Source organism: Chiloscyllium punctatum, chromosome 15 (assembly GCF_047496795.1).
Source record: "Chiloscyllium punctatum isolate Juve2018m chromosome 15, sChiPun1.3, whole genome shotgun sequence".
NCBI lineage: Eukaryota > Metazoa > Chordata > Chondrichthyes > Orectolobiformes > Hemiscylliidae > Chiloscyllium > Chiloscyllium punctatum.
This window is the reverse complement of record NC_092753.1, coordinates 8,187,749-8,213,232: the sequence shown is the minus strand read 5'-3', so window position 1 is coordinate 8,213,232 and position 25,484 is coordinate 8,187,749. Positions and strand designations below refer to the sequence as shown.

At 40.9% G+C, this 25,484-nt stretch overlaps 1 protein-coding gene across 2 annotated transcripts in view; it reads right to left on the bottom strand.

The window, feature by feature from the left end:
- The window catches only part of LOC140486029 (succinate--CoA ligase [ADP-forming] subunit beta, mitochondrial), an 87,083-nt gene that overhangs the window by 19,708 nt on the left and 41,891 nt on the right, over positions 1–25,484 (bottom strand). For both annotated transcript variants that reach the window (XM_072584577.1, XM_072584578.1), the window contains exons 5-7: positions 19,703–19,831; positions 17,245–17,383; positions 14,688–14,849 (exon numbers count right to left, since the gene is read on the bottom strand). In XM_072584577.1, the coding sequence (XP_072440678.1) occupies positions 14,688–14,849; positions 17,245–17,383; positions 19,703–19,831 (430 nt within the window). The remainder of the gene's footprint in view (positions 1–14,687; positions 14,850–17,244; positions 17,384–19,702; positions 19,832–25,484) is intronic.

Sequence of the window (25,484 nt, the reverse complement as noted above, 5' to 3'; positions counted from 1 at the left end):
CACAGAGGGTGGTATGTGTATGGAATGAGTTGCTAGAGGATGTGATGGAGGCTGGTACAATCACAACATTTAAGATACATTTGAATGGGTATATGAACAAGAAGGGTTTGGAGGGATATGGGCCAGGTGCTGGCAGGTGGGACGAGATTGGGTTGGGATATCTGGTCGGTATGAACAGGTTGAACTGAAGGGTCTGTTTCCATGCTGTACATCTCTATGACTGAGATGAGGTGGAACTACTTCACTCACAATTTCATACCTCAGAAGGCTGTGGAAGCTCAGTCATTAAGTAAGTTCAAAATAGAAATCTAAAGATTTCTAGTTACTTAAGACATCAAGAGATGTGTGGATAACGCCGAAATAGAGGTTGATCTATGATCTAGAGTTATGGGTTAGGCTCTCAAAGAGTTTGATGGTCTACTCCAGCTCTTATAGCTTCTAGGTGGTACTAATGTTCAGCAGTTAGGTTATTTTTTAACTGTTTTTTAATTTTCCATCAGGAATACAATAAATCCTGCAGTACTTAATAGCTATCTGGAAGATTGGTATGTGCTGCTTCAGAAAAGAGCACAGAAACTGGAGTGTGAACTCTTTCTGGATTTAATTTTATTGATGTTTTATTTGCCATCAAGATTTCCCCAAAAGTATGATGTTACATCATTGTACGCAGTTCCAATATGTCATAACTAGTATCAGGTCTAGTCTGAATGCACAACTAGGTAAGAATCCTGATTGGGCAATTAAACTGGTGTTTCTTTCCTGGAAGCAAAATCAACTTTGAGAACCTGGCCCAATATATTGGAATGAAATTAACACTTCAATTAACTTAAATTCCAGAAGCATGTTGCTAAAATAGCTAAGACAAACTTCAAGATCACTTAACCTGCAGTAACATCCTGATCAACAAAAATATTGTTGAAAGTCTGACCTTTAGTCTGCTTTTAGTCTTATATTCTGTCAGGGGGCACCTTTTCTGTGTGTATCTATCTGTTTGAAAGGCTATTTGCCCCTTGATTTCCAGCTATTCAACTATTTTGGTTTGGCACAGTTACCAACTTATCTGCAGATTTGTTTGTAACCATAAACTTTACAATTGTAAGGGTTTTCACTTCTCGTGATATTCCCAATCCATGCCACAGTCCTTTGTTCTCAACTACAACTTCTACTCATACTCCTACTTCATTCTGGACGATCGCAAATAGATCTGCCCTGCTCTGACCAGAATTCCATTTGCAAGTTTGCAATCTTTTCCCAGGGCTTTGTTTGCTTCCAAGCCCACTTTCAGAATTCATAATGCATTTTCTGGCCTTCCATATCTTTTCACATCCCTCATTTTGCCAATCTATGGATCTTTCCTCATATTCGTCATGTTGCACACTTAGCTCATACTTGTGTTTCCCTGCTCTCCTAATAATAATGCATTCCCTTATTTATTGGTTAGCACATACATTATTTTTAGTTGTTGATCTCTGGCAAAAAACTTTGTCCTGAATTTCTGTATCATCTTATCCATTCAGTCAGCCTGTCACCTGCCATAATCTGATCCTTATTATTGTCCAACATATGCATGTGGTGCCAGTCATTCTTTACATCTATCCACAGACTTTCCATAGGGTTAAAGTGATAATTTGCTGTTAGTGGTGCATTCAAAAGACATTGGAAAAGCACAGGTCAGGCAGCATCCAAGGAGCAGGAGAATCGACGGTTCGGGCAAAAACCCAGTCAGGAATGAGACTGGTGGCTCAGCGGTTAACACTGGTGCCTCAAAGTGCCAGGGGTCTGGGTTCGAAACCAGCGTCAGGTGACTGTGTGTAGTTTGCACATTCTCCCAATGTCCGCAAAAAACAGCCTCATTCTCGATGAAGGACTTTTGCCCGAAACGTCTAATCTCCTGCACCACGAATGCTGCCTGACCTCTGTGCTTTTCCAACACCAAACTCTCGACTTTGATCTCCAGCATCTGCAGTCATCACTTTCTCTATTCAAAAAGCATCTTCAACCTGCATGAACAGGGCAAGCAAATCTCTATCTTCTTAACCAGGTTGATGATTTATTAAATGAAGCAAATAGACAATAGATGCAGGAGTAGGCCATTCTGCCCTTCGAGCCTGCACCGCCATTCAATATGATCATGGCTGATCATTCCTAATCAGTATCCTGTTCCAGCCTTATCTCCATAACCCTTGACTCCACTATCTTTAAGAGCTCTATCCAATTCTTTCTTAAATGAATCCAGAGACTGGGCCTCCACTGCCCTCTGGGGCAGAGCATTCCACACAGCCACCACTCTCTGGGTGAAGTAGTTTCTCCTCATCTCTGTCCTAAATGGTCTACCCCGTATTTTTAAGTTGTGTCCTCTGGTTCGGCACTCCCCCATCAGCGGAAATATGTACCCTCCTGCCAGAGTGTCCAGTCCTTTCATAATCCTATACGTTTCAATCAGATCCCCTCTCAGTCTTCTAAACTCAAGGGTATACAAGCCCAGTCGCTTCAGTCTTTCCGTGTAAGGCAATCCTGCCATTCCAGGAATTGACCTCGTGAACCTACGCTGCACTCCCTCAATAGCCAGAATGTCTTTCCTCAAATTTGGAGACCAGAACTGTACACAGTACTCCAGGTGTGGTCTCACCAGGGCCCTGTACAGCTGCAGAAGCACCTCTTTGCTTCTATACTCAATCCCTCTTGTTATGAAGGCCAGCATGCTATTAGCCTTCTTCACGACCTGCTGTACCTGCATGCTTGCCTTCATTGACTGGTGGACAAGAACACCCAGATCTCTCTGAACAGCCCCTTTACCTAATTTGATACCATTGAGGTAGTAATCTGCCTTCCTGTTCTTGCCACTAAAGTGGATAACCAGACATTTATCCACATTAAACTGCATCTGCCATGCATCTGCCCACTCACCTAACTTGTCCAGGTCACCCTGTAATCTCCTAACATCCTCATCACATTTCACCCTACCACCTAGCTGTGTGTCATCAGCAAATTTGCTAATGTTATTGCTGATACCATCTTCTATATCATTTACATATATTGTAAAATATATAGTCTGAACCATGAAATGTAAGGTGGAAAGAGAACACCATATCAATTCAGGTGTAGAAGTGAAATAGATACATATAGAGAATCAGGAGTAGGTCATTCAGCCCTTTGAGCCTGCTCTGCTATTCAATACAATCAAGGCTGATCATCCAACTCAGCACATGTTCCTGCCTTCTCCCCATATCCATTGATTCCTTTAGCTTTAAGAAACATATCTATCCCAATCTTGAAAATATTAAATGTTTTAGTCTCAACCATTTCTTGTGGCATGGAATTCCACAGGCTCACCAGTCTCTGGGTGAAGAAATTGCTCATCTCAGTCCTAGATAGCTTTTCTCCTTAGACTATGGCCCCTGGCTGTGGACTCCCCAGTCATTAAAAGTATTTATGAGATCCCGCCTCTTTCTTCTAAGAAAGTGAATTTAGTCCTAGCTGATTCAGTCCTGCATCCCAGTAATTAGTCTGGTAAACATCCTATGCACTCCCTCAATAGCCATTAAACCCTTTCTCGGACCAGGAGACCAAAACTACACAGAATACTTCATATGTGATCTCACCAAGACCTTGTACAGCTGCAGCAAGACATCCCTCCTCCTTTACTCAAATCCTCTTACTATGAAGGCCAACATACCATGTATCTACTTCAGCAGCTGCTGCACCTGCACGCTTACTTTCTGTGACTGGTTTACAAGGACACCAAGGTCTCGTTGCACCTCCCATTTCCAAACTATCACCATTCAGATAATAATCTTCCAGCTTGATGTTGCTACCAAAGTGAATAACCTCACACATTCATTTTATACCGCACTTGCCATGTATTTGCTCACTTACTTACCTTGTTGAAATCACCCTGAAGCTTCTGTCATTCTCCTCGCAGTATACCCTTCCATCCACTTTAGTCTCATCTGCAAACCTGGACATTTGATACAGCTTCTTCATCCAAATCAATAATATGCATTGTGAAAGCTCAAGTCCAAGCACTGATTGATCACTTTGGTACCTCACCAGTCACTGGCTGCCCCTTGGAAAAACATACATTTATTCCTCTTCATTTCCTGGCTGCCAACCAGTTCTCAATCCATTTCAGGACTTTCAATCACATACACTTTAATTTTGCACATCAATCTCTTGTGGGATCTTATCCAAAGCCCACTGAAAATGCAAGTAAACAACTACCGGCTCCCCCTTACTACTCTTCTAATTACATCCTCAGTACTTGAGGGGGTCAATGTAAAACCCCTACTGTTCTACCCCTTATTGTTTCTAAGCTCAACCCATACAGATTGTACTGCACCAGAGCTGATAACTTTCCTATTTTTTAAAATCAGCAGTGCTACTCCATCTCCTTTTCCTTTTTGTCTAAGCTTTCTAAAAACTGAAAACCTGAGATATTCAACTTCATCCCTAGTCACCCTCAGTTACATCTCTGTAATCCCCACCATATCTAACTTATCTAGATCTAATTACATGATTAATACATTTAAGTTTTGCAAATACTCCACATATGAAAATCCATATTGTGATAATGCTACTCCTTTAATAAGGCTAGGTTGTCCTTGGGAGTTTTTTCTCCCCCAAGAGGGGTCATAAATGCAGAGGTTCCGGGGTGTCTGGTTTCAATGGATTTTAGGGCCATTTGATTATTGATAATGCCACTGGCAAGAGGCTTTCAAGTTAAAAAAAAACACTTGCACAATGAAAGGGGAGCGGCCAGTTCTCCCAGCTCAGCTGGTCTCTCATTTGTTTTGGGTTTTGAGCAGTCTAGCTGTTCAGAGCTGCTGGTCAGTTATTAGCAGGAAATTCAAAAGAAACAGCAACATGGAAAAAAGGTGTTCTATGCTGAATCCCTCTGACATCTCTCCTGTAAGACCCGTGTTTGATTTTCCCTTCTTTGCCAAGGGGTGTTTCTGGGGATGGTTGCACGAGTTTGGAACAGCATTATTAAGTTAGGATAATCTGTTGGGTTTTCAGATAGGTTAAGTTATTTTATATTTGGTTCTCTTTTGTTTGTATTTCATTCAGTGAGCTTGCAAATGAATTCTGTTTTGTTTAAAGCCAAAGGGCTTTGACCAGCTGCATCACTCCTGGAATATCCATATTACACTTGCTCAAAACAACAAGGAGAGTGTGTGTCTGGGCTACCTTCTTGAAAACATTTTGAGGGGGCTTGGTCCGTAACAGGTTGGGGGTTTGTCCAGCATCTGTTCCATAGTTCCGATTTGAGAGGAGAGTTGCTGGACTCTAAGGCAGTGAGTAACAGGTGTTTGTGTCTTCTGTTCTGGGTGTTGATTTTGGTTGTTGAATGGTGCTTGTCATAGCAATGTCGATTTCAGTCACTAAGAGTCTACTGGGGATGGAAGAAGTGACCTTGGGGGTTTTACAAAAGGTGATTAAGGCTAAGCTGCTGGAATTAGCAGAGAAGCTGGCGTTGCAGCTGCCTCCTTCCGTGAGGAAAGGAGGATAATTACAGCAATAGCTCGGAATTTACATTTGCTGGAAACACCATCAGAATCTTTAGACTGGCTAAAATAAAATTGAAAATGAAGCAGCTTAAGTTAGGGGCAAAAGAAATGAAACTATTTGAATTACGATTAAGAGCAGAGGAAAGAGAAAAAGAATGAATCGCTTTAGCAGAACAAAAAGAAAAAGAAAAAGAAAAAGAGAAGAGAGAGAAAAGGAAGAAAGAAAGAAAGAGAGGAAGTTTGAATTTAATAAGTTGCAACATTACTTCAGGAAGTGAATTTTTGAGAACTCATGTCGAAGAGCAGAGTGTTAAAACGGCAAGATTAGTAGCTGAAATGGCTAATGATTATGAGTTGGTGCGTAAATCAAAGTTTGGCTTCCAACATCAGTTTCAATCAGAGGGATAGAAATCGTTTGGGGGGGGGGGGGGGGGGGGGGTGGCAAGAAATCCTCACATGGAAAGGGAAAGGTAGATCTCGGTGAAGAATCAAAGGATAACTTACCACAGAGTTTAAAAAACCCTTGAAGGGGAAAGCGAAGTTAAACAGCTCTGGTGTGCTCACTGCAATAAAGTACGCCACATGAAATCACAGAATAGGTGGGTTAGGGAAAGCACTGGAAGTCAGGTGTCAGAAAACAGGATAAGCCAGTGAACTGGCTTCACAAACTTCACAACAGAATTATTCAAGGAAGTTATGGACAGCTGAGGAATAAAACAATTTTAATCTACTGCATACCATCCAGTGTCACAGGGAGAACTAGAAAGGTGGCATCAGACATTAAAGACCATGTTATAGTTAAAACTATCCAGGTGATTGGGATAAGGGAATTCTGTTTGTACTTTTTGCCATTAGAGATGCACCAAATTAATCCACCAAATTCAGTCCCATTTGAATTAGGTTTTGGGCATGATGTCAGAGGACTGCTAAAACTGATTAAGGAAAATTGTTAAGTCAGGATTCAGAGTCCAAAGTTTTGGATTGTGTGCCGATTTTAGGGTATGATTAAATAGAACGGGGGGAAATTGGCTAGACAGCATTTAAAAATACCATAGCATACAGTGAAACGAGAAGCAGACAAGAAATTAAAAACTCACAATTTGCTATCAGAAATTAAGCGTTACTTCCAGTGATAGGTGAATCTTTAAAAGCAAGGGTTAGAGATCGAGCGAGGTGAACTATTTGATAAGGACTCCAGACAGAAAGAAATATGTGTCATGCGAATATGCTCAGAAGGTATTTTGATAGGTAAGGAAAGCAATAGGAGACTGTGTTACTGGTTACAACATAGAGTGAAGAACCAAGCTCAATGGATTCTGAATTGGACATTCCTCAAATTAAATTGGACAATGAGGAAGTTGTCAAAAATTGGGATAAATTATTGAGTTACCTTCCAGAGAAAAAAAATCAAAATTACATGGAAGAATTATTACTATCGCTTGGGGAAGAAAATGTGTAAATAAGCTGGGAAGTACCAACCTAATTATGCATGATGTAGATATCGGTTCCAATTAAGCAACATCCTTACAGGCATAACCCTCTAAAGTTGGCACAGATTCAAAAGGAAATTGAACACATGCTCCAAGATGACATAATTGAAGTGAGTTACAGTGATCAGAGCTCACCCATAGTAATGGTGCCAAAACCAGATGGTACCCAACGGTTATGTGCAGACTATCGCAAAGACTGATGCATATCAGATTCTGCATTTGGAAGACTGTTCTGAAAAGATGGGACAAGCAACTTATATTTCTAAGTTGGACTTGCTCAAAAGGATACTGGCAGGTACCTTTGTCCGAAAGAGCAAAGACAATTTCGGATTTTGTAATGCTGAATGGACTGTATCTGTTTAAAGTCATGCCATTTGGTATCAGAAATGCACCAGCCACATTTCAGAGACTAACCAGTTAGGTAATTTCTTGATTACCAAATCAAATTGTATCTATATATAAATAAATACATGACTTGGTGATAATTGTTCAATCTACTTCAGGAAGCAGGCTTGGTGAAAAGTCTGGCTAAAAAAGTGAATTTGCCAAAGCCCAAGTCATCATCCTGGGCCATGGTACTGGACATGGACAAACGGCCCCATGGGATGCAAAAACAAAAAAGGTAATTGGGGCGTTTCCCATATCCCTGATGAAAAGTGCAGTACTACTGTTCCTGGGATTGAGCGGATTTTATCAGAAATTCGTACCAAATTTTAGCAGTGTGGCTGCTCCACTCACTGAATTACTAAAGAAAGGCCATGGAGAGTGGACCGTCAGAAGCCATTTGACAGCCTGAAACTTGTTAACCACTGCCCCAGTATTTGCCACACCTAATTATGCAAAGCCATTCAATACAGTTATCAATGCGAGCGATTTGGGTGTTGGTGCTGTGCTTTTACAGGAAGATGTCGAGCAGATGGAAAGACTTCAGTTTTTTTTCTCCAGGAAATTGAACATTCATCAGCAAAAGTATTCAACAGTTGAGAATGAGACTTTGAGTTTGAAATGTTGTTAACATCAACACCAATGTTTATGTTACCAGTAATGTATCTCTGAGACAATCATATACACTGATCATAACCCATTGTGGAGGAATTCCAGACTGTTTAGATGAAGCTTGTTGTTACAGCCATTCAATTTAAAAATTGTGCATGTGGCAGGATGAGAAAACATGATTGCTGATGCATTATCGAGACTTGGATGAGAAACGAAGGCGTTCAATGGCTGAGTAAAATACACTGTAATTGACTATAAACATGCACTCTAAAGTCTATGTAATGTATCTGGGTATGGTAATGTACTAACAACTTAAGATTGTTAGGTGTTAAAATGAAGCCATCTTTGGATATTGATGGTTCATTACTTTTAAGTGGGAGGTACGATGATGCTGCTCCTTTAACGAGGTTAGATTGTCCTTGGGATTTTTCAGAGGAGTCGTAAATGCAGAGGTTCCACGGTGTCAGGTTTGAATGGGTTTTAGGTCCAATTTGATTAGAGCTACCAGATACTGCCTCAAGAAAAAGGCTTTCAAATTTAAAAAAAAACACACTCGTTCCGTGAGGTCTCTGGTCTGGTTGGATTTGGTTTGGTTTGGTTTTGAGCAGTCTGGCTGTTCAGAGCTGCTGGTCAGTTGTTGCTGTTTCTTTTGGATTCCCAGCTAACATGGAAGGTGTTCCATGCTGAATCCCTCTGACATCTCTCTCTCTCTCTAAGTCCCTGTGTTTGATTTTACCATTTTTTGCCAAGGGGTGTTTATGGGGATTGTTGCAGGAATTTGGGACAGCATCATTAAATTGGGATAATCTGTTGGGTTTTTGGATAGATCAAGTTATTCTGTATTCGGTTCTCTTGTTTGTTTCTCATTCGGTAATCTTGCAAATAAATTTTGTTTTGTTTAAAGACGGGGGGTTCTGACCAGCTGCATCACTTCTAGAATATCCATATTACACTTGCTCAAAACAACTAGAAAAGTTAGGGTCTGAGCTACCTTCGTGAAAATGTTTTGAGCAGGTCTGGCCTAGTCCATAACAATTGCCTTAAGGCTTGCCTTTTCAGCATCCTGAGAACATAGAATAATACAGCGCAGATCAGGCTCTTCAGCCCTCAATGTTGCACCAACCTGTGAACTAATCTAAGCCCAATCACCCCAATGTCATCCATAGGACTATTTAAATGCCCCTAATGTGGCTGAGTTAACTGCATTGACAGGCAGGGCATTCCATGCCCTTACCATTCTCTAAGTAAAGAACCTGCCTCTGACACCTGTTTTGAAATCTATCACCCCTCAATTTGCAGCTGTTCCCCCTCATACAAGCCAACATCAACATACTTGGAAAAAGACTCTCACTGTCCATCCTATCTCATCTTGTATGTCTCTATTAAATTCCCTCTTAGCCTTCTTCTCTCCAATGAGAACAGACCCAAATCCCTCCAGACCAGACAACATCCTGGTAAATTTCCTCTGCACCTTTTTCCAATGTTTCCACATCCTTCCTGTAATGGGGTGACCAGAACTGTACACAATATTCCAAGTGAGGTCGCACTAGCATTTTGTATAGTCACAGGGTGACATTACGGCTCCAGAATTCAATCCCTCTACCTATAAAACCTAACATACTATGTGTCTTCTTAATAGCACGATCAACTTGGGTGGCAACTTTCAGGGATCTATGTATATGGACACCAAAATCCCTCTGCATGTCAACACTAAGAATCTTTCCATTGGCCCAAATTCTGCCTGATATTCTTCCCAAAGTGAATCATCTCACATTTATCTGCACTGAACTCCATTTGCCATCTCTCAGCCCAATTCTGCAGTTTATCCAAGTCCCCCTGCAACATTTTTCCACACTGTCCACCACTCCACTGACTTTAGTGTCATCTGCAAACTTACTAATCCATCTACCTCTGCCTGCATCCAAGTTATTTATAAAAATGACAAACAGCAGTGGTCCCTAAACAGATCCTGTGGCACAGCACTCGAAAGCAGACTCCAGGCTGAATATTTTCCATCAACCACCATTTGCTGTCTTCTTACAGAAAGCCAGTTTCTAAGCCAAACTGTTAAATCACTGCTAAGTTTTCTCAGAAAGCATTCCATGTGGAACCTTATCAAAGGCTATACTGAAGTCCATGTACACCACGTCAACTGCCCTACCCTCATCTACATGCTTGGTCACCTTCTCAAAAACGCAAATGAGGTGGGAGAGACACAACCTGCCCTTGACAAAAGCATGTTGACTATCTCCAATCAAATTGTTGCTTACTAGATTATCATAAATCCTATCTCTTATAATCCTCTCCAAGTCTTTTCCTACAACAGACATAAGGCTGACTGGTCTATAATTACCTCTATTGCCCTCCTTGAATAGGGCACAACATTTGCAATCCTTCAGTACTAAACCTGTAGACAATGATGATTCAAAGATCAAGGCCAAAGGCTCTGCCATCTCCTCTCTAGCTTCCCAAAGAATCCTCAGATAAATCCCATCTGGCCCAGGGGACTTATCTACTTTCACACCTTCTAGAATTGGTAACACCGCCTCCTTACTAACCTAAATCCTTTCTAGTCTAATAGCCTGTATCTCAGTCTCCTCCTCTACAATAGTCTCCTCTTGCTGAGTGAGAGCAGATGAGAAATATTTGTTTAGCACCTTTCCACAGGGTCCCATTTCTGTCTTTGGCCATATTCCTACTTTAGTCATCCTTTTATTCCTCACATACCTATAGAAAGCTTTAGGGTTCTCCTTTATTCTATATGCTAAACACTGCTCATGTCCCTTCCTTGCTCTTGTTAACTCTCTTTAAATGCTTCCTAGCTCATCAGTAACTCTCCATCGCCTCATCTGAACCACCTCGTCTCAAGGTCACATAAGCCTTGCTCTTCCGCTTAACAAAAGATACAATTTTTCTTTATTAAACAACAGTTCCCTTACCTTATCGCTTCCTCCCTGCCTGACAGAGACATACCTATCAAGGACATGCAATATCTGTTCCTTAAACCAGCTCCACATTTCGATTGTCCCCATCTCCTGCATTTTGCTATCCCTTTCTATACCTAAAAGTATGCCTAATTGCATTACAATTGCACTTCCTCCATCTATAACTCTTGCCCTGTAGCATGTACCTATCCCTTTCCATCGCTAAACTAAATTATGGTCACTCTCCAAAGTGCTCACCTACCACTAAGCCAAATACCTGGCCTGGTTCATTACCAAGTACTAGATCCAGTGTGGTTCCCCTCGTCAGCACTGTGTCAGGAAACCCTCTTGCATACACTGGACAAGAACTGATCCATCTGACGTACTAGAGTTATAGTATTTATAGTCAATGTTGAGGAAGTTAAAGACTCCATAATGACCACCCTGTTCCTTTCACTCCTACCCAGAATTGTTTTGCCAATCCTCTCTTCCACATCCCTGGAATTTTGCAGAGGCCTATAAAAAACACCCAGCAGTGTGACCTCTCCTCTCTAAGCTCAGCAGATGAATCCTCGTCAAAAGTTCTTTCAGTCACCCTTATACTGTCCTTGACTAACAAAGCCACACCTCCCTCTCTTTTACCAGCCTCCCTGATCTGAAAGATCTAAACACTGGAACCGGCAACATCCATTTCTGACCCTGCTCTATCCATGTCTCTGAAATGGCCACAACATTGAAGTCCCAAGTACCTATCCACGCTGCAAGCTAATCTACCTTATTCTGGATACTCCTGGCATTGAAGTACATGGACTTCAAACCGGCTTGTTGTCTGCCAGCACACTTCTGTGACTGTGAAATTCTGTCCATGTCCTCCCTACTCACATCCTCCTGTGCAGTGGAATTATACCACAGGTTCCCATCCTCCTGTACAGTGGAATTATACCACAGGTTCCCATCCCCCTGCTGAGCTAGTTTAAACCCACCCAAATAGCACCAGCATATTTCCCACCCAGGATATTAGTACCCCTCCGGTTCAAGTGAAGACCGTCCTGTTTGTAGCGGTCCCACCTTCCCCAGAATGAGCCCCAATTATCCAAATACCTGAAACCCTCCCTCCTGCACCATCCCTGCAGCCACATGTTTAGCTAATCTCTCCCCCTGTTCTTCACCTCACTATCATGTGTTGAAAAATGTGGTGCTGGAAAAACACAGCAGGCCAGGCAGCATCTGAGCAGGAGAATCGACGTTTCGGGCATAAGCCCTTCTTTCCAGCACATTTTTCAACTCTCGTCTACAGCATCTGCAGTCCTCACTTTCTCCTCGCTATCATGTGGCAAGGGTAACAAACCAGAGATAACAACTCTTTTGTTCTAGCTCTCAGCTTCCACCCTAGCTCCCTGAAATCTTGCCTTACATCCCGATCCCTCTTTCTACCTACGTGGACCATGACTTGGGGCTGGTCACCCTCTCCCTTCAGGACCCCAAAAACACAATCCGAGACATCATAGACCCTGGCACCTGGGAGGCAACACATCAACTGATGAGTATCTTTCATTCCAACAAACCTTCTACCTGACCCTCTAATTATTGAGTCCCCCAATGACTAACACTCTCCTCCTTTCCCCCCTTTCCGTCTGTGCAACAGGGACAGACTCTGTGCCAGAGACCTGCACCCCAATGCATGCCCCTGGTAAATCAACCCTTCCCCGCCCCCCCCCTCCCCAACTGTATCCAAAGCTATATACTTGTTTTTCGACCACAGGGGATCCCTGCACTGACTGTTTTCACCCCTTCTAACAGTTACCCAGCTTTCTTCGTGCCTTGGAGTAACTCCTTCCCTGTATCTCTTAACTATCACAGACTCTGCCTCCCAAATGATCGGAAGTTCATCTGGTCTTGGAGGAGCAGGAATTGGGAGCACTTCCTGCAGATGTACTTGGATGGGACACCAATGGCATCCCTCACCTCAAACATCATGCAGGATAAACATTCCTCTCCCTACACTGCCATCCCGCTTATCAGAAAGTAAACAAAAGAGAAGCTTACCTGATGTGTCCCTGGTGTTTACGTTAGAGGAGATGGATGGGTGGGAGGCCCTACAAGGGTAGGGTCTCAGGTTTAGAAAACACTCACTTATATAGCTGAGGGGGAATAAAAAAAGTCCTTCCTTTCTCAGAAACTTCTGCTGTCCGATGTCGGATGTAAAGATTTAAATTAGTGTCTCATCTTTCCCGGCAGGCGACTGGTCCAACCGCCCACTCTTCCTGCTGCTGAAAACAGAAATGGAGGGCTCCAATGTTCAAGGTAGGGTTTTAAAGATTTAAATTAGGTGACTCAACTTTCCCAGCAGACCCCTGGTTCAAGCTCCCCTCTTCCTGCTCCCATGTACTGTGGGCCTGCTCAATTTTGGCCCTTGAATTTCCTGCCTATCTTTTTCATTTCGCCATCACGTCTTTTGCTTTCTTCCTTATTCCCCTCAAATCTGTCTCCCTTTGCAAGTTCCATCCCCCTGCCATCTTAGTTTAAACCCCCTGACCACAGTCACAGATACATCCCCAGATTCTGGTGTCACCTCCCCCATAACCAGTCCAGCTACCCCAGTAATCTGAAACCGTCACTCTTGCACCATTTCTCCAACCATGTGTTCATCTGATATATCCTGCTTATTCTACACTGACTACCACATGGCACTTATATGTTCCTTTGTTTCTGACTGCAGGGGACCTATATTCATCGTTACTGATCTTTTTCCTTTTCCATACCTAGAAACTTTTACTATCATTTTGTAGGATTCCTGCAAGCTTACTCTGGTACTCTACTTTCCTCCTCTTAATCAGTTTTTGTCTGCTTTTGTTGGAGTTTAATACTGCTTCCAAACCTCAGGTTTAAGCCGATTTGTTTGCTTCTTCCTTTTTAATAATTTAATACTTTCCCTAACTTCTCTTATTAACCACATTTCCCATTTTATTTTTTGTGCAAGAGTGGGATTAATAACTTCCACAGTTCATCCAAGTGCTCTCTAATCCATTTTTATCATTACCTATCTATGTCATTCAGTTAAGGGATTAGGAGGGAAAGAGTGATTGGACTAAAGACTACAAAAAATGGAACAAAGATCACAAACTGAAATCTAAAGATTTAACTTTCAGCTAAACAGAGGTGATTTCAAAATAACTAACACTTATCAATGTTACTAAAAGTATGTTTTAACTGGCACTGCAAAGCCCTAACATTTTTGCGGCTAATTTGATTCACAGGTACAACACAATTACAGGTACAGCACACCATTTAATGCTTTTGAATGGCACTAAGCCATGATGACAATACTATTTTTGTGAAATTAATGGACAGTACTGTATCTTGGACAGCAACTTCCAGCTGTAACTGCACAAGTCTGCTTAATTTGTGCTTTAATTACATCGTCTGGGCTATTAAATCAACTCCTCTTTTCATCAGGGGGAAACTGATTTATCAATCAGTGGTAGTTCTCTCCTTTCTCTCAAAGTCCTTCACCAACAGCAGCCGTTAACAAAAATTATAATGCACAATTTGAGACTGCATTTATTTGGATTTAGTTAAATACTGATCAGGTACATACCATGAGATTGCTGAAGGATACTTATCATTTGCATGCACAAACAAGGTGAATTAAAAACTTAAACATAAAATGCGTACAATAATAAAATAGATTCTAAAACATCATTTGGAGAGAACAGTTTTCCTTTGATCCTATTAACTGACCAGGGATATATTCAAGCCTCATCTCTTACCTAAACAGCCAATGTTTCCATCCAATCCAATATAATTGAGATCAAAATCAGCTGCTTGCTTGTCTTGTTCATCCTCTTGACTCCAGTCCTGCTGGGCAAAAATATCCTTCTGTCGATAGGCGGCATTAGAATCAAAGTTGATCTTTGCATCCATGCACAACACTGCAAACAAAAGAAAACGGTGTCTAAAAATGCATTATTAATAGATAAGTAATTTTAATAAATGGTTGTCAACAGTTAATAATTGCTTGCATTGTAGAGTTGTCAACTGCAAAGTGATAACCAATTAGTCAGGCCAACCCATAAAAATTTATGGAGGTCCAATGACGCAAAAGCATCATGGGAGCAGCATTAGCTCTCATGCAGAGGAAAGCAGTAGGAAAACACTACCATCATTTTACTGTCAAGTTAAAGGGACAATTATGTGTTGAGTGGACTTGTGGTCATTACCAGTGCTCATTAGCATCCAATAATATTTTCCTCAATATTATTTGAACTGTACTAAGTAGAAACAGTGGGTGCAACCAGGATACTTGGCCTTTTTAACTTTTAAAAAAAGGGACATTTGGAAACACGCATGCTGTATTGTAGGATAAGGAGGCGTTTGAAAAAATGCATTTAAATCAACTTGTTTTTCTAAAACAAATCAATATCACAAAAAAAAGTATACTGCAAAAATAACAAAGGTTACATATGGTGTTGTGAATATTTTGCTATAAATGTGTCCACACCTAATGAATATTAAAGATATGAATCATTAATTGTAATTTACCATCAAAGTTAAACTGTAGAGACAGATTCAAGTTACAGGAGATGGTTTCCCAATCTACCAAGAGACATCTCTGACAGCTTCTTTAATCGATGATCATGTTAAATGTACAGAAATGATTGATACAAAGACTTTATTGAATTTGGTTGTAAAGGCATTGGTTCTTGGCTCATGATATCACTTTGCTGGAGGCTAACATGTTTTCTGCTCTTCCATTCTAAATGGATGAAGTTACTGACTGTGTGCAATGCAAATGCAGAACTAACCAGAGTAACTGTCCATCTATTTACATGTTTAGAAAACCTCAGCACACTAACTCCTAAAATATCTGTTCTTTTAAGTCACTGAAAGTCCAGTCAATATGACATTGGTCCAGTTTTTCCTCCAAATTTGCACTATTATGTCGTGAGAACAGTTTCACTATGGAAAATTTCCATAAAACGAAGTTTCTTAAGCCATGCCGTAACTTTTCCAGATTTTCACAGTGCTCCACTATTTCTTTCACAGAATCATTGGAGAAAAATTCAGAAATAATCAGTTTAAGGGACCAGTTTAAAGTTCCACCACAGAACACACTAGATGGTCTCCTTCTTTAGAGACCGCAATTTCCCTTCCCACATGGTTAAAGATGCCCTCCAGCACATCTCGTCCACATCTCGCACCTCCACCCTCAGACCCCACCCCTCCAACTGTAACAAGGACAGAATGCCCCTGGTGCTCACATTCCACCCTACCAACCCTCACATAAACCAAATCATGCGCCAACATTTCCGCCACCTCCAAACAGACCCCACCATCAGGGATATATTTCCCTCCCCACCCCTTCTTCCCCCCCCCCCCCTTCCGCTAAGACCATTCCCTCCGTGACTACCCGGTCAGGTCCATGCCCCCCTACAACCCACCCTCCCATCCTCCCATCCTGGCACCTTGCCCTGCTACCGCAGGAATTCCAAAACCTGCACCCACACCTCCTCCCTCATCTCTATCCAAGGCCCTAAAGGAGCCTTCCACATCCAAAGTTTTACCCGCACATCCACCAATGTCATTTATTGTATCCATTGCTCCCGATGCGGTCTCCTCTACATTGGGGAGACTGGGCGCCGCCTCGCAGAGTGCTTTAGGAAATATCTCTGGGACACCCGCACCAATCAACCACACCGCCCTGTGGCCCAACATTTCAACTTCCCCCTCCCACTCTGCTGAGGACATGGAGGTCCTAGGCCTCCTTCACCACTGCTCCCTTACCACCAGACGCCTGGAGAAATAACGCCTCATCTTCCGCCTCGGAACACTTCAACCCTAGAGCATCAATGTGGACTTCACCAGTTTCCTCATTTCCCCTTCCCCCACCTCACCCCAGTTCCAAACTTCCAGCTCAGCACTGTCCCCATGACTTGTCCTACCTGCCTATCTCCTTTTCCACCTACTCACTCTGCCCTCTCCCCCCCCCCGACCTATCACCTTCATCCCCTCCCCCGCTCACCTAATTGTACTCAATGCTACTTTCTCCCCACCCCCACCCTCCACTCACTTATCTCTCCACCCTTCAGGCGCTCTGCCTGTATTCCTGAAGGGCTTTTGCCCGAAACGTCGATTTTGCTGCTCCTTGGATGCTGCCTGAACTGCTGTGCTCTTGCAGCACCACTAATCCAGAATCTGGGTTCCAGCATCTGCAGTCATTGTTTTTAACCTAGCTTAAAAGGACCAACCAAGCCTTCTTGGCATAAACATCCTATTAGTAAATATTATCAAGCAAATTTGAAATAGAAGTAAGCATTTGTACATTACCGATCCCAGCGGCATCTTCCACCATAGGATTTATCTCAAGCATACTGGCATCATATTTGATAAACAGCTCATACAATTTGATCATATTCTCTGCTGCATCTTCCATCACATTATTTGGAAACCCCATTTTCTGTGCAAGCTGGAAAAATGATGTTCACAGTGAAACTAACATTGAAATAATAAATATTTTAAAACAGTTTTTGCCAAAAGATGGAACAGCTATCATCTAGGTCTGTATAGTTTTTTTTTTAAATTTTAAAATGACTCAAATTCGAGGGCAGAAAGCTCAAAGTTCTAAAGTAACAATACATTGTTATAAAATATCCTGTGCTTTTTCAGTACTTTCTGAAAAGGGTTCTTGTGGTGCAGTTGTATAATGAACTTCTGGGCCATTTGGCCCAGGTTCAAATCCCACCTGCTCCAGAGGTGGAAACTAACACCCCTGAACAGACTGAACAGTAACTAACTGAATAGTCCTAAATTGTTTGTTGAATTGCTTCGGAGATAAGACTTCCCTCTGAACCAGAAAGTCACGTGCTCAAATTTCATATGAGATTTTGTCACATAACTAATTTAGCGCAGTCCTGTGAGATGGCATCTTTCCATGAAGTTAAAACAAAAGTCTTATCCATCCTCTCAGATAGATTAATGCTGTGAATATTTTTACATCTAAGAATAGCAGGAATGTTCTCTTGGTATTGTGATGAGCATTTATTCCTTGATCATTAGATGAAGAAAATGATTATCTGGTCTTTTAGTGTCATTCATGGGACCTTGCCCTGCACAAAACCACCAGCAGGGTTTACAAAATTACAACACGGACTATGCTACAAAACTTATTTCACTGACTGCGAAGCACTTTAGAATGTCTAGGGCTATGGAAGGAGCTATTAGAAATCCAAGGGCTTTTCTTGGAATATAATCAACATTGAGATGACATTGTACCCAAGAGCTATAAAGGATTATCCTTGCATCGGTTCTTGCAATTTCTGCACACGCGAGATTTCCTTCCCCTCAGCAATTGAGTATTGCACGTCATAGAAGATGTAAAGATCTCAAAGGGTATGGAGAAGTGGCCAAAAGACAATTTTCAAAATGGAGTTGTTTTGGTAAAAGCTGGTTAGTTAATAATGAGGGGACATACCGTATATAATCTACAAATAGTCTATCTCATGTAGAAGTCAAACCCTTATTTTTGGTCAAATAACCTGGAGTTTTCCAAGCATCTTGTATAAAAGTCGACGCTAGCTCTTCACAGATAACAAATCAACATTTAATGAGTCAGTGTGCCAGCCGTCAAATCCTGCTCCAGCTTTCCAGTCTTCCAGTCTGCTGGCTATTGTGCTCCGTCCAGGTTTTCAGAATTATTATAATGCTTTCTTTTCTTTCTTTGTTGAGAGATCAGTTGGCCGCCTGCTAATGGCACAGTGTGAATTTTGATGGGCATGAAGCTTAGCCCCTCAAAAATAGCATCCATGTAATAGTTGACCCCATAAATCTAGTCTTAAAAGGTTGTCAAAAAAATTTGACTATTACTCGAGTATACACGGTACATTTAGAATTACGGATAAAAAAAAAATCACCCCGCCATGTGAAACAGGGCAGCATGTTTCTTTGCTCCAATACAATACCATCAATGTCAAGTTCTTCATTAATTTGGTGGTGCAATTTGATGCAAACATGAATAATTTCACAGGATCATAAAAAAAGCACCCTATCCATTCCCCACTCTCTCTTCCTCTGCATTCCCACCAGTGGAGGGCTGTAATGTTCTGCAGCCCTGCCAACAAAATATAAACTCAGATTATTTTCAGTTTGTTAGGTTTCTTAGTTAATTACCTTCTAGGGTCCTTATCCGTAGAGGAGAATATCCAAATTCTGGAATGTTCTACCTTGTAAGCTGTAAAGGAGTTAGGTGCCTATTACAAAGGCAGATTACTGACAAATCAAATTCAGGAGAGAGAGATCTAATGGCAAGCAAATTGAAATTGGGTAGGGAGCTGTTGGCAGCTCAGCAGTATCCAAGATACTGTTGGAGCTGCGTTACCAACTCTGGTTGAGAGTGTGTTCCTGGAGATTTAGTAGCAACATTAGACCATTAACACTGGGCTATCTAATTTTTATAAATCTAATTTAGATCATTATAATACTGACAACATTTCAAAAACATTTGATTATATTAATCCAAAATTGCACCTCGAAACCACAAACATTTGCAAATTGGAAACAGTGACTGGCCTTCAAAGCACCTAGCCCATTTACACCATAAAACTTCAAAGTAACAGGTAACAGTGGCAGGAGAAGCTGCTTGCACCTATCTCAACATAGACAGTTTGAAATTCCCAATGAAACGTCTTTCTTTGGAGAGATCACTGTATAATGAAATGTGTTGTAATCTAATTAATGGTCCCAAAATTCAAATAAATTCAGTTTTAGATTTGGAAGCTCAGTGTAATACCTTGACAGCTTGCTCTTTTTTGATGCCTTCCATTATATCAATGGGTTCCTTAACAATTGCTTCAGGGTTTTCAGCTGCTACATCCTCAATATTAACTCCGCCCTCTGAACTGCCTATTAATACTGGCCCCTAAAAGAGAAAAAAAAAGTTGACATAAGATATTCTCAACACTAAGTGAAAACAACTGCACAAACTAACAATCACTTCAGAAGTGATTTCGAAAACAGAAGTACATTTGGACTAGACACAAAGCAGCACTCAAAATACATCACTGCATGACCCCAAAGTCAAACAAAAAAATAAAGAACTGCAGATGTTGAAAATATGAAACAAAAACAAATAGCTGGAGACACTCAGGTTTAGCAGCATTTGCTGAGAGAAAGCAGAGTAAACCTTCAGAATTTAATTCTGAAGGGTCAATGAATCCGTAATGTTGACTCTACTTTCTCTCCATAGATGCTGCCAATTGTGTCGGGTTTCCCCAAAGTCAAAGAATTGGGCAATCAACTGCTGGTCAAAATCGATTTATTCACTCCCTTTTTGCGGCATTCAAGAGAAGATCAGGACACGGGCAGCAGCGAAGACCCACATTTATTGCCCACTTCCAGTTGCTCTAATGATCAGTTGTCTTGATCCACTGCAGTTCGTGTGGTTATTGTCTGATTACCAAAAAACAGGTAACTATAGGCCAGTTAGCCAAATGTGTGTTACTGGAAATATGTTGGAGTATATTATGAAAGATGTAATAGCAGAGTACTTGGAAATACAGAAGTGATCAAGTACACTCAGCATGGCTTCATGAAGGAGAAATTATGCCTAACAAATTTACTAGAATTCTTTAAGGAAAAAACAAGCAGGATAGAAAAAGAGGAAGAAGTGAATGTAATAGATTTGGATATTCAGAAGGTATTTGATAAGGTACCACCCATTAGTCTACTTAATAAGATAAGAATCCATGGCATTGTAGTAGTATATTAGCATGGAGAGGGGATTGGCTAACTAATTAAAGATAGAAAGTTGGAAATAAGAGGGACATTTTCAGAATGGCAATCTAACTCATGCTGTACTTCAGGGATCAACACGGAGGTCAAAAGTTATTTACAATATATGTTAATGATTAGGATGAGGAAACTGAATGTATTATAGTCAGCTTTGTGAATGACAAAAAACAAAAGGTGGGAAGCAGAGCAGTGAGGACTAGAGTCTCCAAAGGGATATAGACCAGACAAGCAAGTGGGCAAAAACTTGGCAGATGGAATGTAACAAAATGAATTTGAATTTAATTTATTGTCACATGTACCAAGGCCCAGTGAAAAGCTTTGTCTTGCGAGAAATACAGACAGATTGCACAGTTAAGTAGCATAGATAAGAAAATAATAATTAGGTAAACAGCAGTAAAAACAAAAATACAAGTGAATACTAAGAGTTTGCGAGTCCATTCAGTATTCTAACAACAGTAAGGTAGAAACTGTTTTGAAGCCTGCTGGTGTGTGTTCAGGCCTCTGTACCTTCTCCCCATAGGTAGAAAAGCATTACCAGGGTGGGATGGATCTTTGAGAATGTTAGCGGCCTTTCCTTGACAGCGGGCCCGGTAGATGGATTCTATAGATTCTAAATGCAATGTGACAAAATGCAAACTTCTGCACTTTGGCAGGAAGAATGCAGGAGATTAATAGTATTTAAATGGAAAAAAAAGATTTCAGAAAGTTACTGAACAGAAGGATTTAAAAATCCTCCACCATGAATCAAAAAGAGCTAGCATGCAAGTTCAGTGGGTAATAAGAAAGGCAAATAGAATGTCAGTCTTTATTTCAGAAGGGACTGGAATATAAAAGTAGAGATATTGCTAAAACTGTACAAGACACTAGTCAAACAGGAAAGATATACTGACATGTGAAGCAGTCTAGAGGAGATTCACTACACTGATTCCAGATATGGAGGGACTGTCTTATGAGGAGGGGTTAAGTAGATTGGGTCTGTACTCATTGGAATAGAGAAGGATGAAGAGTGACATTATTGAAACATACAAGATTATCTGGGGTCTTGACAGGGTAGAAGCACAAAGGCTATTTCCTCTTGTTGAACATTCTCTGACCAGAGGGGATAATTTCAGAGTAAAGGGTCACAAATTTAAAATAGCGACGAGGAGGAATTTCTTCCCTCAGTGAAACTGTAAAACCCTTTACCACAGGACGATAGAGCTGGGGCAAGGCTGAGATAGATAGATTTTTAATCAGTAAGGGAATCAAGGGGTATAGGGAAAAGGCAGAAAAGTGGAGTTGAGAATTATCAGATCAGCCATGATCTCACTGAATGGCAGAGTGCACACAATGGGCTAAATGGCCTCCTTCTGCTCCTATGTTGGAAGGTATTTCCTTCTCTATAGGATATTTGTGAATCTGTTAGGTTTATAGCCACAATCCATTAATTTCTTGATTAATTTTACTGCCACAAGCATTTTAATTTCTCGATTTCAAAAAGAAAACGGAATTTGAATTCTTAAACTGCAGTGACAAGATTTCAAATCATCTTTTAGATAAAAGTACCATAAGAATACAGCAGTACACTATGGATTAGTTCTGTTCCATACAAGATTATCCAGATTCATGTATAATTAGTGGTTGTTTTAGTGGAAAAATTGCGACAATAATGGATTATGTGGATTATTCAAATGGAATGCATAATAATACTTCGGTTTCAGATGTACCTTGTGCTATTTGTACACACAAAAGAATGTATAAAAGTCAGTGGAGAGTAATTAGCCAGCCATTTTGTTGAAAATACTTCTTTCACAGCCCATGACTTTTTAAAAACAGGGGGTGCCAGCAAGAATACCCTATAAATTAATAGTCTCAACCAAAATTACTCAGAGCGAATTGTCACTGCCAAGGAAGCTGATTATTTTTAAATATTCCTTCCTTCTTTCGTTCCTGCTTCAGAATTCAACCAATCTGTGTTTTTGCTTCTCTTTAACACTGAGTTTGCCTCGTCTAATTTTCAGTTCTGGTTTTGCTGTTTGACTCACGATGCTATGTTGTTTGCCACGTGCACTCTTCGTTCCCAGTCGTCCAGTAGTAGCTTGCATTTTCATCAGTTTGCAAAAAAGTGAAAAAACCCAATGTGTAATGGCAAGTCTAACATCAAGTCACAGTCATGGAGCCAATTAGTCCATGCCGAACACAATCCCAAACTAAACTAGTCCCGTCTGCCTGCTCCTGGCCCATATCTCTCCAAAATTTTCTTATTCATGTACTTATCTAAATGTCTTTTAAATGTTATAACTGTGACTGCATCTACCATGTCCTCGGGAAGTTCATTCCACGTGCAAATCAGCCTGTGTAAAAAATTTGCCCCTCGTGATTTTTAAAAAAAATCTCTCTCCACTTAAAAATATGCCCCCTAGTTTGGAGCAACTGGCAGATCCTGTTGGATGACCTGCTCCAGCAAATTATGGTCCAATGACTGCACAAAGTATTGTCACAACTCAATTCAAGAGTGTACAATCAAAATAGATCAAGATCCAAATTTGTTTTCACAAACACTTAATTAACTTTAAGTTTCTTCTTTTCATTAAAGATGACAATGGGTAGGACTGCTGATGGCTCAAACTAAATGTTTCTTCTTAAGCTAAACCATAAAAACAGCAAGTGTCGGCAATATGAATTAAATTTATTCAGGGTCTCTTGACTATTTAAAAAAAAGAGAAATCAGAAATTAGTGAAAAAAACTCAGCAGCATCTGTGGAGAAAGCAGAGTTAATGTTTCAGGTCCAGTGATCTTTCTTCAGAACTGATGGCAGTTAGAAAAAGATTGCTATGTGTGCTAGAGAAGAGCTGAGGGAGGAAGGAAAGACTAAATGATAGGTGCAGATATATGAGGGAACCAAGGTCTAGTGAGCAAGCAGGAATAAAGTAAATCAGTATTAGTAAGAAAATGGTATTGGGAAAATTAATGGATTTAAAGACTGAAAAGTCATAAGGCCTGATAATCTAATCAGCAAAGTAGATTTGGATGAGAGCATAAGAGGTACAGTTAGTAAGTTTGCAGATGACACCAAAATTGGAGGTGTTGCAGACAGTGAAGAGGGTTACCTCAGATTACAACGAGATGGGCCTATGGGCTGAGAAATGGCAGATGGAGTTTAATTCAGATAAATGCAAGGTGCTGCATTTTGGGAAAGCAAATCTTAGCAGGACTTATACATTTAATGGTCAGGTCCTGGGGAGTGTTGCTGAACAAAGACCTTGGAGTACAGGTTCATAGCTCGTTGAAAGTGGAGTCACAGGTAGATAGGATAGTGAAGGCAGCGTTTGGTATGCTTTCCTTTATTGGTCAGGGTATTAAGTACAGAAGTTGGAAGGTCATGTTGTGGCTGTACAGGACATTGGTTAGGCCACTGTTGGAATATTGCGTGCAATTCTGGTCTCCTTCCTATCAGAAAGATATTGTGAAACTTGAAAGGGCTCAGAAAAGATTTACAAGGATGTTGCCAGGGTTGGGGGATTTGAGCTATAGAGAGATGCAGTACAGGTTGGGGCTGTTTTCCCTGGAGCGGAGGCTTATAGATGTTTACAAAAGTTTGAGGGGCATAGATAGGATAAATAGACAAAGTCTTTTCCCTGGGGTTGGGGAGTCCAGAACTAGAGGGCATAGGTTTAGGGTGAGAGAGGGGAAAGATATAAAAGAGACCTAGGCGCAACATTTTCATGCAGAGGGTGATGCGTGTATGGAATGAGCTGCCAGAGGAAGTGGTGGACACTGGTACAATTGCAACATTTAAAAGGCATCTGGATGGGTATATGAATAGGAAGGGTTTGGAAGGATATGGGCTGGGTGCTGGCAGGTGGGACTAGATTGGGTTGGGGTATCTGGTCAGCATGGACGGGTTGGACCGAAGAGACTGTTTCCATGCTGTACATCTCTATGACTCTAAATATTAAAGGAAGTGGACCTGGAAATATTGGATCCATTGGTGGTCACCTTCCAAACTCTTAAATATCTCTTGAACAGTTCCTACAGATTAGAGGTAGCAAATGTAAAGTAGCATTTAAAAAAGGGAATAAATAACACCAGCTACCTAACATCAGTATTGGGGAACATTTTAGAGTCTAATGTAAAAGTCGTGATAACAGAACATTTAGAAACTAACACGGGTTTATGAAAGGTAAACTATGCTTAAGAAATCCACTGGAGATATTTTGAGGATATAACCAGTAGGAGAGATAAGGGAGAACCAATAGACATGGTGTATTTGGATTTTCAGAAACTTTTTGATTAAGTTTTTCATCAGAGATTGGTGAGCAAACTTAAAGCCCAACAGAGAGGGGGACATATTGGCATAAATCAAAGCTAGGATGCGTATTATTTAAATTGTGGCATATCAGAAAATGTGGATGTACAAAGCGATGTGGGTGCGCTTATACACCAGTCAATGAAAATAGACAGCAAATGCAACAAGCAACTAGGAAGGAAAAATGGCTTGCTGGCCTTCATTGCAAGAAAATTCGAGTACATGCAAAGATATCTTGCTTCAATTGTAGAGAGACTTGGTGGGATTGCACCTGGAGCATTGTGTACAGTTTTGTCATGAGGGAGTTTGATAAAGATTCAACAGACTGATTCCTGAGATTGTCTCATGAAGAGAAATTAAGGAAGCTGGGTAATCATTATTGAGTTTCGAAGAATGAGAGCCAAATCTCACTAAAATACTAAAACTTCTTACAGGGATGGACAAGGAGAAGCAGAAAGAATGGTGGTATGGGTGGTGGGTGAGGGGTAGGGG